At 35.4% G+C, this 16,619-nt stretch overlaps 2 protein-coding genes across 2 annotated transcripts; both read right to left on the reverse strand.

Moving 5' to 3' along the window:
- Positions 1-2,897: 2,897 nt before the first annotated feature.
- Positions 2,898-6,757, reverse strand: LOC18016393 (probable leucine-rich repeat receptor-like protein kinase At5g49770). The gene is made up of 15 exons (XM_024156040.1): positions 6,686-6,757; positions 6,429-6,593; positions 6,264-6,338; positions 6,098-6,169; positions 5,949-6,020; positions 5,772-5,840; positions 5,601-5,675; positions 5,445-5,516; positions 5,218-5,352; positions 4,666-5,144; positions 4,411-4,560; positions 4,182-4,318; positions 3,883-4,102; positions 3,575-3,810; positions 2,898-3,498 (listed from the first exon to the last, which is right to left on the reverse strand). The coding sequence occupies exons 1-15, from the start codon at positions 6,748-6,750 to the stop codon at positions 3,076-3,078; spliced, it is 2,445 nt and encodes an 814-aa protein (XP_024011808.1). The 5' UTR covers positions 6,751-6,757; the 3' UTR covers positions 2,898-3,075.
- Positions 6,758-15,180: 8,423 nt separating this feature from the next.
- LOC112086662 lies at positions 15,181-16,547 on the reverse strand. Its single transcript, XM_024155634.1, has 3 exons — positions 16,190-16,547; positions 15,414-15,533; positions 15,181-15,314 (listed from the first exon to the last, which is right to left on the reverse strand). Exons 1-3 carry the CDS (start codon positions 16,545-16,547, stop codon positions 15,181-15,183), a joined length of 612 nt encoding a protein of 203 aa, XP_024011402.1.
- Between the last annotated feature and the right edge of the window lie 72 nt (positions 16,548-16,619).

The raw sequence follows: 16,619 nt of genomic DNA on the forward strand, positions 1-16,619 counted from the left end.
AGGAATTTCGAGCATTGCTCACGCCTTAGCATATCTTTCACGATCCGGTTTGGATTCAAGGCCTATCAACCTCCACCGAGCCAAGTGTGTGACAATTCTAGGACGGTCTTCTATCATAGTGTAAGTTGCTGAATTACAAAGACCTAGCAAAAGAACCTCTACAGAGTCGAGACTAAGAGTGGAACCAATACTCTGTTTTGGTATGATAATTGGATTACATTAGGTCCTTTTCATAGATCTTACTAGACAAGATGGATAATAAATTTGGGTATTCCAGCTTATGCTTTGGTCTCTACAGTTTTGGAAACCTATCCAACAAGACGATGTTGGGGAGGGTTGTTGAACCAAATAGGACATGAAATTCAAAAAACGAGGGAAAAAGGTCAGGTGAAGAAGATCAATCTCTTTGGCATTCGAAGAGTGGTAATTACAAGCCAAATTCTACTCAAAAGACACTTGGCTACAGATCTGAGTTTATCAACAAAAGGTGAACTGGACTAAAGGGTTGTGGTTAGAATCCTAAAATTTACTTTCATTTCATGCTTGTAATCTATAATTGACTGAGAACGGATGATAGGATGAGAAAATGGAATCCATGTATTTCAGGAGAGTGTGTGTTATGTGCGACTCATCTCGAAACAAAAAACCATCTATTTTTCTAATGTCCATACACTTAAAATTATTTTGAGAAAACCTCGCTTGGGACCTCTTTTAACAGAGCTTCACCTTCAACTGGGATGCGATTTTTTCTATCCTCTCAGCACATGTGGACTACTCGATGGCTACACTAATCATGGAGAGATTAATCAGATGATAAAAACTCGAATTATCCCTTAGTTATAAAAAATATATCATGGTTCATAATGGTGACCATTAGAAGAACAATAGGAATGACCAGAAAATGAATGAAAATAAATAAAATAATAGAAATATATTTTTTTTATTGTTCTATAAAAATAAGGAATGAAAAAGAATTATGGATACAAAAAGTTACTTATAAATAATGTATTTCCTTAGGCATGAAAATTTATTCATTGCGGAGATAATTATGTACATGTACGGCTGTTGATAGTTATGCTCATTCCTATTGTTCTTCTAATTGTTACAATTAGGAGCCAAACTACGATTTTGAATTTAGAAACACATTTGCTTTTGATGTGTACATTTGGTGAGTCGGGCCATAGAATAGCGCTCCAAATATTATCAATGGTGTCAGGACAACCTTTATGAAGTCGGAAAACCGAACACCAAAATTTGATGATATGACCAATTTGATAAGTTGGAGTTTTCACACAAAAGATAAGCTACGATTTGTAAGATTTTTAATAAGTCTTTTTTTGAGAAATCTATTATATTAAAACAGAAACACTTTCAGTGCTTGCTTCTAAACACTCCTAAAGTTTTTTTTATTTTTTTTTTATTTTTTATATAAATTTAATTTTGAAAATTTGATATTAATTTAGATAACTACGATTCCTTAAATATAGCTGATATTTAATTTAAAATTCAAATTATTTATTTTTTGTAACTAATTAAATTTTTTAAAATATATATTAATTTAAATTACTTTAATTTTTTTTAAATATAAGTTAGATTTAATTTAACATTTAAAATTTAAATAATATTTTTAGAATAACATATATGATTAATAAATTTCTTATTATATTTTTTAATCATATTCAATCACATTAAAATTTTACATATTAAAAACTAATAAATATTAATATTATATATTAATTTGATGGGATGGTTTAAGTTTTTTTTTCCTAATTATAATCTTATGCGGGTTAGGTTATCAAAATATGAAATATATTAAGAAAAAAATTATTTCAAAAATAGTAAATATCTATTATATTAAAACAGAAGTATTTTGAGTGCTTGCTTCCAAACACTCCTAATTATTTTTTAAAATATTTTATTTTATATATAAATTGAATTTCGAAAATTTGATATTAATTTAGATAAATACGATTCCTTATATATAGCTTATATTTAATTTAAAATTCAAACTATTTATTTTTGTAATTAATTAAATTCTTTAAAATAGATATTAATTTAAATTATTTAAAATTTTTTTGAATATAAGTTAGATTTAATTTAACAAAAAAAATAAATAATATTTTAAAAATAACATATATGATTAATAAATATTTTATTATATTTTTTAATCATATTCAATCAGATTAAAATTTCACATATTGAAAACTAATAAATATTAATATTATATGTTAATTTGATGGAACGGTTTAAGTTTTTTTTTATTTATAATCTTATACGGGTTAAGTTATCAAAACATGCAATATATTAAAAAAAAATTTATTTCAAAATTAGTAAATATTTATATTATATGGTAATATGAACAGGCGGGTTAGAATTATTACTTCATAACCACGATCATTTTCAGATTAATAGAATGAGCGAGTTTGAAATATATTTTTACAACGGTCATTTTTTTATTAATAGAATGAGTGTGTTAGAATTATGTTATTATGATCATGGTAAAAATAATACTAAAAAAAAAAATTATATCTAAACAGAAAAATTATTTAACACTTATTAAAAAATTATATCTATAAAAAATATAAATTACATTACAAATTTAGATTTATAAAAAAAATATCGTGCAGATGCACGGGATAAAATCTAGTTTATTTTATTAATAATCAAATGTAATTCTCAACTCGGAGCTAAATAGATTTTTCTAGATCCAACTGACTAGAACTTTCTTCTTTGGAGAACCCCTCACTCTTTAGTCTTTATACTAGATTGTTTTTTTTAAATGTTGGAAAATATGTGTGTTCTTGCGGCTATTAGTTATGAGTTTGGTAATGAAAATAAAAATTCGTCTCGTGCTTACTCTCATTCTTTTACTTTAAAATAAAAATTCGTCTCGTGCTTACTCTCATTCTTTTACTTTATCATCAACAACAGATAACAACAATTGAAATCATTTGAGCCCACATTCACAAGGCATTTCAAATATGAAATCACCTAAAAAATAACAAAAATAAAAGACATAATCAATCACTGGGATTCGAGCTTTGAAGATGGAAAATACCCACTGGAATCAAACAATTACTTGCCATACGGATCACTAGATCCTTTGCTTACTTCCTCGTACGTTCTCGAACTGGTTGCCGAATCTAAGTTAGGTTTTAGTCCCGCAAGCTGCATTATGTTCTCAATCTCTTTTACAACGTCACCCATCGACGGTCTCCTTACTCCTTCATCCTCCACACAACTCAAAGCAAGATCTACATACTTCTCAAACCCGTTCAGGTTCTCGCTGCTTGCAATGATCTTTGTGTCCAACAGTTCTTGCAGGTCATACAAGTTCCTAGATTTATCCATCTTCGTCTTCACTTCTCTCACCACGTATTTTCCTCCATCTATCGGACTTTTACCCGTTAATAGCTCAAGCATCACCACACCAAATCCATACACGTCGCTCTTCTCCGTCAGTTGATTCGTCATGTAGTACTCAGGATCCAGGTAGCCCTAATTCCAGAAAAAAATGTGAGTTTGCATGTGTCTGAGAAAGAGAGAAAAAGAGGATGATTGATTCTCTACTCACCATGGTTCCTTTCACTTGTGTTGTCACATGGATTTTCTCAGGGTCTCCCACTAGCTTGGAAAGGCCAAAGTCGGCAACCTTTGCAGTTAGACTTTCATCAAGTAATATGTTATTTGATTTGATGTCTCTGTGTATGATTGGAGGATCAGCAAGCTCATGAAGATAAGCCAAGCCCTTGCCTGATCCAAGTGCTATTTTAAGCCTTCTTGTCCAATCTAATATAATGCCACTCTTCCCTACATTATCATTAAATTTAGCACTTAAGAGCTATTTGAATTCCTTAATGGAAGAGAGAGGTTTGATATTACCTGATAGACTGTCTGTAAGAGAGCCATTTGGAATGTACTCGTATACGAGCATTTGTTCAGTTCGATCAAAGCAGAAGCCTAAAAGTCTAACAACATTCTTATGATGGACTCTTGAGAGAAGCTCGATCTCAGTTTTAAACTCTAACTCCCCTTGCGAAGATCCTAACTGGGCTCTTTTGATTGCTAGGAGTTGGCCAGAGGGGAGAATCCCTTTGTACACCTGTTTAACGATCATATTGGGATATCAATTCAGCTAATGCGATTGCGTATTTCAAAAGAGGCCATTCAAGGACACAAACCTGGCCATAACCTCCTCCCCCAACATCATTTGCCTTTGAAAAATTGTCAGTGCATTTCCTCAGCTCTTCAAAAGTAAAGGCTTTTGCTCCCATTAGTTGTGGAGCATCGATACTACTTTTACTCTTATTCCAATTGGCTGCAAAAAATAAAAAATAGAAAAATAAACTGTCAGCATTTTCATCATTCAATGGAAGAGTCTTTTGGAGGAGTAAGAACATTTCTCTTTACCAAAAGGATTATTCTGACCAGCTGCTCTTTCTGCTCGCTTCTTCTGCCTAAGAGCGTATATCCCAGCTATAGTTAAGAACAACAAAAGAACCGCGGCACCAACTACTGCTCCGATGATAATGCCTGTGTTCGCAGACTTGGAACCTCCTCCTACATGCATGGCAAAAAAAAAAAAAAAGACGGAGAAGGAGTTATATGAAACCAACTTTAGACCAAGTTTAATTAATTGTGTGTGTGTGACTTGTTTCATTATACCAGAGAAAGGAATGTACTGATTGGCTTTGAAAATGTAAGGTCCAAATATCGGTGGAGGCTTATAAGTATGTGTGCTAAAGGCAGAAATAACACTATCCATTCCCATCTCAGTGAATGTTTCTTTTCCCAATGGAAAGACCAAAAGATCTATTAGAAGCTGATGATCAGTTGCAGTCTCTCTTATGTTTCTGATGGCAACAGAGTCAACTTGATTACTGAAGTTCTTAAAGAAATCTGCTATCCCTTTCTGGAGTATTATGAAGTTAGTGTTGTTGGAAAACCCTGAGAAAGAAGGAGATCTGAAGGTGAGTATTCCTGTTATTGGATACACACAGTGACATGCTGGACTCGGCTCTTTTCCCTGACCACAATGAGAACATTTTATCTCAGGGGTCGAAAATGAGGTATTGTATTGGATTGCTTTACAGTAGTCATTCTGCTGGTTCCCTTCCTCTTGGCACAGTGGATTATCTGCCAATCTGTTGATATATCAATACGAATAAGTAATTGTTCACAAAAAATCATAAATTGCCTTGTGACAGTTCTACATACATTACTTGGATGCGTTTATTAACTGCTGGTTTATAATTAGTTATTTCATTGTTTTGTAGATCCACAAACTCCAACTGGTTGCTATAGTTGGCACCAAAGTCTAATGTTGCATTTAACTGATTTCGCTTTAGGACACTGCAAATGGAGAAATTAAAATCCCAATTAGTAGAGATTTTACAATTCGAGTTGACTTTTCTAATCAAAGGTTCATGTACAGTTTTACTCACACAGTCTGCAATAGGATCGGACTAAAGAGGAAAATTGGTATTGAACCTTCGAGTTGGATCCCTTCCATCCTTCTGCCAAGTAGAAGAACTCTTCGTAAGTGTGTACGCAAATATATATATAAAGAGAGAGAGAGACAGAGAGGGCGAGATTCGTACAATGTTGACAAGGAGCGTAATGAAGAGATCCAAGATGGAATGGATGAGAATGTCAATTGGTTATTGCTTACATCTCTGTTATAAACACATTCATATCAAGAATGAAGAAGGTTTGCGAAGGGTTGTGATGTTAAATTGAGCAGAAAAATAGGAAAAGTATAGAAAACTTACAATGTGTAGAGACTGGTCAAGCTGGTTAAATTTGGGAGGCTACCTGTAAATCTGTTGTTGGCCAAGTATCTGAAACGGATTCAACTACAAACTCGTTACCTCTTTACATTTTTTGGGTCAAACATTTATATATATGAAAAGGAAAAAAAACCAAAAAAACTCTAGTTTCTGGCTTACAGTTCGTAAAGATTTGTAAGATTATTAAGGCTTGAAGGAATATCTCCAGTTAGTCTATTCCTATCAAGGCGTCTGCAACGAAAGAGAAGAGCATATGAGATTACAGAAGTTAGGATAAGTAAACATTTGATAAATTATTTAGCACTTACAACACTGTCAACGTTTTAACAAGGCTGAGGCTGTTCGGGATTTTGCCCGTGAATTGGTTTCCATCAAATAGCCTACCAATAGAATAACAAAACAACACAGTCACCTACTTGTTACTACTCTTAGTTGGTGCAAATTGTCAGCTCTCACATGTACTATAAAACTTACACATGTATTAAAGTCATGTTTGAGGTAAAGAGCTTTTCTGGGATATCGCCAGATAGCTTATTATTCCCAAAATGACTTCAGGAAAGTGAAGGAGAGAGCGAGACTTATTATTATATTAAAAAGAGTGATTATATAAAGAAATATAAAGATTTAGATTATATATACAAATGCTTAGTTTCAAGAAGCATGTCAAGTCCAGGTGAAGAAGTCCCATTAGAAACTGGAACAGTTCCTTCGATCTGATTGTCAGCTATATCAAACCAAAATAATTTCGATAGTCGTCCAATGGATGCTGGAATTGTTCCACTAAATTTATTTGAATTCAGGGAGCTGTACGAAAGAGACAAATTTATACAAATGTGTTTAGAGACTGAAATTAAAAAAGAGACGGTTTATAGTAATAAGAAGCAACAAAATCTTACAGGGTTGTAAGTTGTTCGAGAGATCCTATTGATTCAGGGATTTGACCACTGAAACCACATCCCATAAGGTTCCTGTAAAAAAAAAAATGAGGCAGTTTCAATAAAGGCGATATGAAAAGGTGGTTAACAATAAGTTATGATCAGGCCCTGCTACATTATAAGATGGTTGAAGCCAGCGATTAAGGCATCTAATTTGAGAGGGACCTCTAACATATATTTTTTGTTAGACCTTTTTTTTATCAATGTTTATATATTTAAAAAGATTTATCTTTTTATAATATACAATAATAATATTTGTAACATTATTGAAAAATATTTGTAAATTTTTTAGCAATATTTGCAGGTTTTTCTATTATAATTATGGATTTATGGTTAATGATTTTACATACCATGATACAAAAAGTCATATTTAACAATATTTTTTTTTTCTTACAAACAGTTTATATATTGTTAAGCTTATTTTTTCATATAATATTATTATTTGTGATCTTATATAATATTTAAATATATAAGTCTTTTAAATTTGCATAGAACATCATAAAACTTATGGTCCAATTGACCGACACTGGTCATGATCTTGTTTGCTTACAATGTATTCAACTTCTTGAGGTTACCGATATTTGGTGGAAGTGGTCCAGACAATTTAGGATTGGATGTCAGATCCCTACAAACATTGGATCATAAAATGAGAAAAATAATCCATTTTTATGTAAAGGAAGAAGAAGAAAGACCTACAAAATCTGCAATTCAGCTAACGCCGAAATATCGGCTGAAAGCTTTCCTTCCAAGTTAATGTTTCCCAATGATCTTCAACAAGCAACAGCACGCGTTAAAGTTTGCAGAAAATAATTGGAAGAAGTGCACACAGAAAGAAAACAGAAGTTGTTACATTGAAACGATACGGTCATTGCTACACGTAATTCCAACCCAATTGGTTCCACAAGGATCAGAGCCTTTCCAACTTTCAGGAAACCTGCTCCAATCACTCTTCAGGGCTTGTAAAGCAGAAGCTGCACCAATTTCGACACTAAGTAAGAGATTGTGACATTTTTATATCTGAAAAAATCTGATCATCATCTTTACTATACTTACCGTCTGAACCATTTGTTAGCGCAGAAACAAAGCAATTTTGAAAGAAAAGCAAGGTCAGGAGCATGCAGACTCCAATTCTTGAACTCATCTTAAGACGACAAAGCTTTTTTCTCCCCTTTTTCTTGTTCTAAAGTAAAGCCTCCTCGCTAACAAAACATGTAAGCAAATAATTAACGGAAAAGAAGACTAAGACATTGAACAATTTAAAAGACAAATATATAAAAATAAATGGACAGTGGACTATATAAAAACCTGATCAACTCTAGACAGCTGAGCTGATAGTGGGATTAACGGAATGTTTCAAAAGCTGTTAGATAAAAATGTCAATAGGTTAATGGAAAGGAATAACTAAAAACAATACAATAATACATTAAAGAACACACTAGCTAGCTAAGATCCGCGTTATGCGTGAGACTAATGACTTAATCAAAAATAAGAATAATATAGTGACCAAATTTTTTAACTATTACCATGATTTCATCAAGATGAAATTTGATTAAAAATTTTAATGTTTTGAAAACTAACCCATGATTTAAATTTTTTGGAAACTAACCTTTTTATTAAGTAAAAAGACAATACTACCTAATAAAAAGTATTGTCTTTGAGTTATACAAATACCAAGTGATTTTGTTCTTCAAACCAAGTAGTAACCAAGGTTTGTGCTCCAGTTTATGACATTTGTTTGCATCTTGTGCAATGTGTCTCCAGAATCGGTTTTTCATATCAAGTTTTTTAGTTTCTAGGTGACAAATAATATGTAAGTCCTACGGTACAATTTCTAATTAGCTTTAGGAAAATATTTTCCTTTACTAAGTAGGATTATGATCGGGTTTTGAATTTTACAAATACAAGGTCTTAAGGTTTAAATTATTCATTCATACGATTAATAAAAAATATCATAAATAGATGTTTGTCTCAATGTGCGATTTTTCTCTTGCTTTTCCAGAGATGACTAAATAATGAACGGTGTATTAGAGGCGTTATACAAGAGGAATTTGCGTGCCCATAACAATACTGTATTGTTTTCAATATCTATTTACCACTAAGATAATATATATATATATATATATATATATATATATATATATATATTATGTTAAAAAATTGGCCGTTTAGGCGTTAGTCGGCCCGCTGCAGCAGCTGCACCTTGACCCAAGTCGGAGAGTTTAGGCGGTGAACCAATTTCCGACTGTCTAATAACTATGGATTTTTAAAAGATCGACTATTTATTAAAAAAAATTAGTCCAAAATGATTATTTTTTTTAAGTAAGGTCCAAGAACCAAAGTGGATAATATTTTTTATTCCTATTCTTTTTAAAAAATGACATAGTTTTGTGTTTGCCTAATTATCTATTTCAATGCCTCTATTTTAAGTTTTCAACCTAATCCCAAATTAATGATTTCAATTTTGTACAAATCATGATGAAATCACGATGAAATCAGGATGAAGTCAATACAAAATCAAGCATAATCAACTTCAAACTCCTTTATCATCTACAAATCGAGACCAAATCAAGCTTCTACATCATCTATAAAGTCTTCCTTTTCATTTTCGAGGTAACAATCTCTCAGTTCAACTTTCAGATTATTGTGCTTTGGGCACATTGTTCTGAATCTTCTGATCGTCACTCTTGTGAGAACACACTGGTTCTGCTTTAGTTTATTGATTCATCTTCCTCTCCACTTGTTTTCTTTTAAAGACATGTATGTTCTGTCTTTGTCTTTGTTTGTTGGGTAAGAAAAAAACATAGCGCATTCTGTTTTTGGTTTTGTTTTATGTGTTTCTGACTTGGTTTATTGGTTGCTAACTTGCTATGATGTGCACTTTTCAGATAGGGAAGTAATGGATAACGCACCAACTGAAACTGAAAGCTCCTCTTAAGCAAAACTCAACTGATCTGGGATAGGAGTATGGAGTCTTGTGTGATGTGAAGAATCAAGACAAAGTGAGTGTATACTGTGTGGAAAAGAGGTCTCCGGTGGAATTTACAGACTGAAGCAACACATTGTACATGAAAAAGGGGCTGTGGCGTCTTATCCAAAATCAAGTCAAGAGGATAAGGAGAAGTGTATGAAGGCACTTAGTGAAGCGAAAGACGAGAAAGGTATGAAAAGAAAACATGAAGAAGCTTTGCGGGCCGAGGTTGTAACGTCCCCGATCCGCAATAAGGTCGCCGGGACGGACCATGGCCGTGATGTGGGGAATAATGACCGAGAATCTAAGGAAAATACGAGCCATGGTCCGGAATGATGGTTAAGTCTAGTTAATGTGGGACTTAGCCAGGAAAAAGGAGAGAAAGATAGCTCAGTAAGGAGGATCGAGCTAAAGATGAGTTGGAAAGGTGAGCTAAGCTAGCTGGACCAGCTGCCGGGAAGCTCAGCTCAGCTGGATTGAGAGTAAGACAGTTGGTCTAGCTGAGTGGCCAGTGAACTAGCTGGACTGGGGTGGTTATGGGCAGTTATGGCCGAAGGGTTGCAAAGTCTATGCGCCCAATCAATGCACCTGTTCGGCCAACAACTCGCGCCTGTTTGCCCAAAGCGGTTACCGCAAGGGAAAGTCTATAAATAGACCCCTTGGGCCATATTTTCGGGCACGCACAAACAGGGAGATAAACTCTGCCCAAATTTCTACCAAACCGTGAGATTAAGGCAATCCGAGAGAGAGAAATAACTTGACCGGCGGTGAGAAAACCGACCGGAGCGGTTGGTGCGGGTTGCGGAAGAAAGAAGAAGGAAGGGAAACGTGGCAAGAGCAATCGACCGCGGGAATACTAAGGTGCGTTCTATTAGTAGATGCATATGGTTAAACTATTGCACCGCCGGACGAACCGAACGATCGACCCAAATATGGGCTAGGCCGATCAGACGGTAAGTGGCGGCTTAGGCGATAAGGATCCACCGAGCGCGCCTAACGATCAGCCAAAGTATGGGCTAGGCCGGTCTGATCGCGAGTCTCGGTTGGATTTATAATAAAGGTCACCGGCCATGGAATTGAGATTGGGCCGGCGATGATGTGCGATAGGTCGTATGGATGTAGGCCGGATCCGGTTGATGCGACGGTTGAGCGGCTTGGGAGACAGAACGGATCTCGCCAAGACTCGGCCTGTCTAAGGCTGACCCATGATCCGGAATAGAATAGTTTACCGTGGGTTATAGTCGGGGTCGGGAATCATAAGCATGAAATGCATACATGTGCATAAATAATACTTAGCCAAAATAGCGAGTACTTATGATGTTGGTTTACAGGAAACAAAGAACACGGAAAGGAAAGAGGATAGGCGCGCAGACCGTTTAGCCAAGGATGATGGGTGGTGTGATAGAACAGATAGTTAGGATCATGCGAACTTATAATAGCTTATATGCAAACTCTTAAGTTGTAGTGAATCCTTTATTATATCAATAAAATATATGGTCTCTTACTTGTTTATTACTTATCGACTCTAAGTTAGTGAATCTCAGAATACATACATCGAACATGGATTAAATAAAGGACTAGATCCTAAAAACGGACTGAAGGGGTCGGAGCCATATAGTGGCCCGACCGGGAACAACCTCCACGGGCTTAGAGTCTGGGATGGGGTGTTTCAGAGGTGGATATTGAGAGGCAAGCCACTGATGAAATTTATGGAAAGCTTGGAAGTTTTCGACCACCTCATTTCCAAGGTCCTATAGATAGGTTTGCCACCTGCATTGATCCAGAAGCTTCTTTAGAGCATCTCCAACCCACTTCTATTTTTGACTCTAAATGCTATTTTAGAGGAAAATCCTCTCCAACTCACCTCTATTTTCACCTCTAAAATAAAATTTCTCTATTTTTTTCTCTATATTTGGAAAACCTCTATTTTTTACTCTAAAATAGAGTTGAACTTTTTTTATTTATAAATTAGTCCTTTAAATTTTAATTCTTTTATTTATGACTAAAACAAACAATATAAATAAAATCAAATTTAACAATAAAACTTAACAAAGTAAATTTCAGATATATTATACCTGAAAAAATCAATATTTGATAGAAATCTTATTCATTTTGACATAGAAAAGACTAGTGACTTAATACATTAATGGCAAGAAAAAATTATAGTGAGAGTGATTTTAAACCAAAATGTACTATGTTTTTTTTTTTCATTTTTAGTTGATATAATGAATTTTAATTATTGAATAAAGATTTATTTTAGTTATATCATAATGTATAAAAGTTTTGTAAAGAATAAAATAAGTGGGATTAAATTGTATATATTTACAAACAGAAGGTATTAATAATAAAATAAAAATAGAATATACTTAGAATATTCTCTTTTTAGAGCTAAAAATAGAGAAATACATTGGAGTAAAACTCACCTCTTTTATAGAGTTCCTCTATTTTAGAGTCAAACATAGACGAATACATTGGAGATGGTCTTAGTTAGCCAGAAACGACAACAGAGTATCCATGATGCAATTTCAAAAGAAAAGACACATATGGTATACCAATATTGTGCTTGGTGGCTCTATCACGTAAGTATTCCAATCAATGCAATTGGTAATGAACCAATGTGTAGCATTGGGACAATTTGGGCCAAGTTGGGGTGCCTCCAAGTCAGTATCAGTTAAGGGAAATGATGCAAGATGTGGGTAATTCCTAACAAGTTTTACTTTAAATTGATTAACGAGGCTGCAAGTGCACAACTGATCAGTTGAGTACTTAGGGATTGAATTCCAATGGATTTGTGTGCCTAGTGTTTTTCCAGATTTCTAAGTTTCTGTCTAGAATAAATCGATTTTAAGAGGTTTGGGGTGTGTCACTATCTAAATAATCAAAAGAAAGCAAATAAAACTATCCTAGAAAACAAGCAAATATCGTATGAATGCAAATGAAAGTGAAGATCTAAGAAAGCAGGTAAGTAATCGAAGTTGCAAACAATATTAAAAACTCTGGGCTTTCGGGAACTCTCTAGAGAATCATAATCGGTATAAAAAACTAAGGTTTTAGATTGGGTTTTTTCGGGTGATATAAATATCTAGGGTTCTAGAGCGAGAGTACGGCGGTATGACTATGTCACTCTCGTGATCATAACCAACTGTCACTCACGACCCTGACCTGTAGCTATCAACCCTGGCCCCGACCATAAGTGTACGCAATAGCTTGCACAAGACTCATCAGTACTCACGCTTCACCTATAGGTAGCTTTCGGCTCCTATGTTGAAGAAAAGCTTCTCTATAGATGAATCCAAGGTTGAGAATTCTTCTCTACAAATCCTTGAAATGACTAAGAGAGTTGTCTCTATAAAAAAGTATAAAAGAGATATCTAAAAATGACATAACTGACAAGTATTTATAGTCTTTAGTACTCCAAGACGTCTAGGGCTTTGGAATTAAGGTCGTAAAATGACTTGGGCTTCATAATTGGGCTTTTTGATTTGGAGATGGCGAGCCGCGGTTGCGTGATGTGTGACTGTGGAGAGGAAGGGCTTGGCCACTCTCGCGTGGTCCTAGCTGCGGTGAATGGTTGGCCAGCCCCGGTCGTGTGACTTCGAGGCAGTCCTCAATTATAAATGCTAAGAGAATCAAGGGTTACTTCTAACTTCACGTTTTAAATTTGTAACCCTAAATATCTGCAAGTGCACAGATGTACGCTGTAGTACTTAGGGGTCGAACCACAGAGATTTTGAGCTTTCAGTACGAATCAATCAAAACTTAAGACTAGTAGAACAAGCAAAATGGGGGGGGGGGTTTGGTTTTGGTATCACTAAATCTAAATGCAAATGAAATGAATAGGCTGGAAAACAATAAGAACTATACGCTGGGTCTAAAAGGTTTTCGCAGGGGTTCATGAACTGATCAAAAGACAAACAAATCGTTAAAGGTAATCATCTAGTGAGGATCCCGAACTAGAATAGGCGCGTGTATGATTAGCCAACTATCGCCACCCTAATCAACAAATCACTCAACTCGGCAATTAACTCTTGCTCTCATGCCGCGAATAAGATCATACATTAAAAACAGATTTTGTCCACGCTCGCGATTCTCTATAGGCAGCTTTCGTCTCCTATAGCGATTTCGCTCGATCACTTCTAGGTCTGGTAATTCGATACAGCAGTCTCGTGGCTCAACCTACTGAGATCAGTTTCTAAGCGGCTAGCAATAGAAACAACATATGGAACAAGAATGAACGAAGGACTCGTAGAAGATTAATAACCCTTAATCGAACAAAGCATATGATCAAGACATGAAATTCCCTTTGAAAAATCCCTTACAAACCCAACTGGGAAATTACTCAGATATAATTGAGTTCAACATCATAAAATTATTTAAAATTACAGAGAATAAAATAGACAAAGGTTAGAAAGGAAGAACAGAATGAAGCAGGATGGTCGATGGTGCCCTTCTCAGTGGCTCCTCTTTATGGCGAGTCTCTCGCTAGGGTTGAACAGTGTGGTCACTAAAGGAGTTTTGTATGCTGTCCGATAGGCCCAAAGTGCATTGTCGAGTTTTCAGACCAATCCTTGCGATTTACACCAGTTGTCTTTTGTGAAATCGATTTGTTCTCTCTGTTAGATATTTCCACTTGTCCACTTGTCCGAGGGTGATATGGAGATGCAACTTTATGCGTGACCCCGTTCTTTTTGAGCAGATTTTTGAAAACTTTGTTGATGAAATAGGATCTCCCATCGCTTATCATAATCCAAGGTATTCCAAAGTGAGGGAAAATAATTGACTTAAACAGCTTCATAACAACTTTTGCATCATTAGTAGGGCTGGAAATTGCTTACATCCATTTAGAGACATAGTCTACCGCTACTAAGATGTATTTGTTTCCAAAAGAAGTTGGGAAAGGTCCCATGAAATTAATCCCCCATACATCAAATTTCGGCTTCGAGAATGAAGTTTTGAGGCATCTCATTCCTCTTACTGATGTCGCCCATTCGTTGGCATGAATCGCAGCGTGAGATGTAGGCGTGAATGTCTTTGAAAATAGTAAGCCACCAAAATCCTGCTTGAAAGACTTTTGAAACTGTTTTGTAGGTTGCAAAATGTCCTGCATATGCTGAATTATGGCATCCAAACAGTATTCCTTCCATTTCTTCTTTGGCGACACACCTTCTGAATAAACCATCTACACATCTTCTATAAAGAAAAGGTTCATCCCAGAAATAGTGCCGAACTTCCCTTAAGAATTTCTTTTTTTTTTATAGCCAAAGAAATGTGGAGGTTCGATGTCTGCAGCTAAGTAATTCGCTATGTGCCTAAACCATGGGGTGTCAAAAGCATCCCACCGTCGTATAGGAGGTTGGGATGGCTTTTCTTGCACTGTAATAGGTATAGTATCCATAGCGTAGACATTTTCTTCTGGCAAACTGTCATTCAAAGGAAGTTTCTCTTCCACTCGAATTCTATAAAGACGATCTGCTACTCCATTATCTGCTCATTTCCGATCTTTAATTTCAATATCAAACTCTTGCAGCAAGAGTATCCATCTGATCAGCCTTGGTTTGACATCTTTCTTAGACATGTGATACTTGATTGCAGCATGGTCAGTATGAACGATGACCTTAGACCCTACGAGATAAGATCAAAACTTTTCAAATGCAAAAACGACAGCTAAAAGCTCCTTCTCCGTAGTCGCATAATTGTATTGAGTTTCATCCAGAGTTCTACTCGCATAGTAGATTGCGTGCAGTTTCTTTTCTTTCCGCTGACCAAGCACAGCTCCGACAGCAAAATCACTTGCATCACACATGATTTCGAATGGTTGTTCCCAATCGGGCGGCTGCATAACTGGAGCAGAAACAAGAGCGTTTCCATGTAGAGCAGATGTGTAAGAGGTCTAGCATGGAAACGAACTTCGACAAGTGAATGTCGTCTTTTCTTGATTTTCTGGTCTAATAGGAATTTGGAAAAATCTGGAGTAACCGTCTAAAAAGCAGTAGTATTCGTGATTTGCTAATCTTTATAGCATTTGATCAATGAAGGGCAAATTAAAATGATCTTTCCGAGTTGCTGCATTCAGGTTTTGGTAATCGATGCATATTCGATGTCCTGTTACTGTTCTTGTAGCGATCATTTCATCCTTGTCATTTTTGATAACAATTACTCCTCCTTTCTTTGGGACAACATGCACAGGACTAACCCAAGTGTTGTCCGAGATAGGGAATATGATTTATGCTTCCAAAAGTTTCATGATCTCCTTCTTTACTTCTTCCATAAGGTTTGGATTCAATCTCCTTTGGCTTTCAATCGAATTTTTGGCATTGTCCTCAAGATTTATCTTGTGCATACAAACATCTGGCGAGATTCCTTGTATGTCATCAAGAGAATAATCTATGGCTTTCCTATGCTTCAGTAACTCATTCAACAACATAGCAGTTTCAGCTCTGCTCAGACCGGAATTTATGATGACAAGGTAAGTTGAATTCGGTCCAAGAAAAGCATACTTGAATCCATCAGGAAGAGGTTTAAGCTCAACTTTTGGGCTTTGAGTTCACTCCATGGGTCGTTTATAGCTACCAAGGTATCTTTTGGAGGGGTAGGGATGTGAGTTTCCTCATTCAGGTTTAGGTAGTTCACAAGTTTCAGATAATCCTTGGCTTTATCAAGCATTTGCGCACAACCTTTCGAAACTTCTTGGAGTAGGTTGCGATCATCATTTGTGGTGGTGAGGATGATTTTTAAACGATCGTCAAGAAGGAGTTCTCCATAAACTTCCTCATTGAGTTCATAAAGCTCATCAATCCAGAAAAGTCTGCCATCTAAAGTGGGTTTCCCAATACTTTTGTTCATATCAAACTTCATAATCAGACTCCATAGATGGAGGTCTATCTTTCCTTCCAGAACATTTATTATTTCCACTGCAGTTGATAATAA

Source organism: Eutrema salsugineum, unplaced genomic scaffold (genome assembly GCF_000478725.1).
Source record: "Eutrema salsugineum unplaced genomic scaffold, Eutsalg1_0 scaffold_2, whole genome shotgun sequence".
Taxonomy (NCBI): domain Eukaryota; kingdom Viridiplantae; phylum Streptophyta; class Magnoliopsida; order Brassicales; family Brassicaceae; genus Eutrema; species Eutrema salsugineum.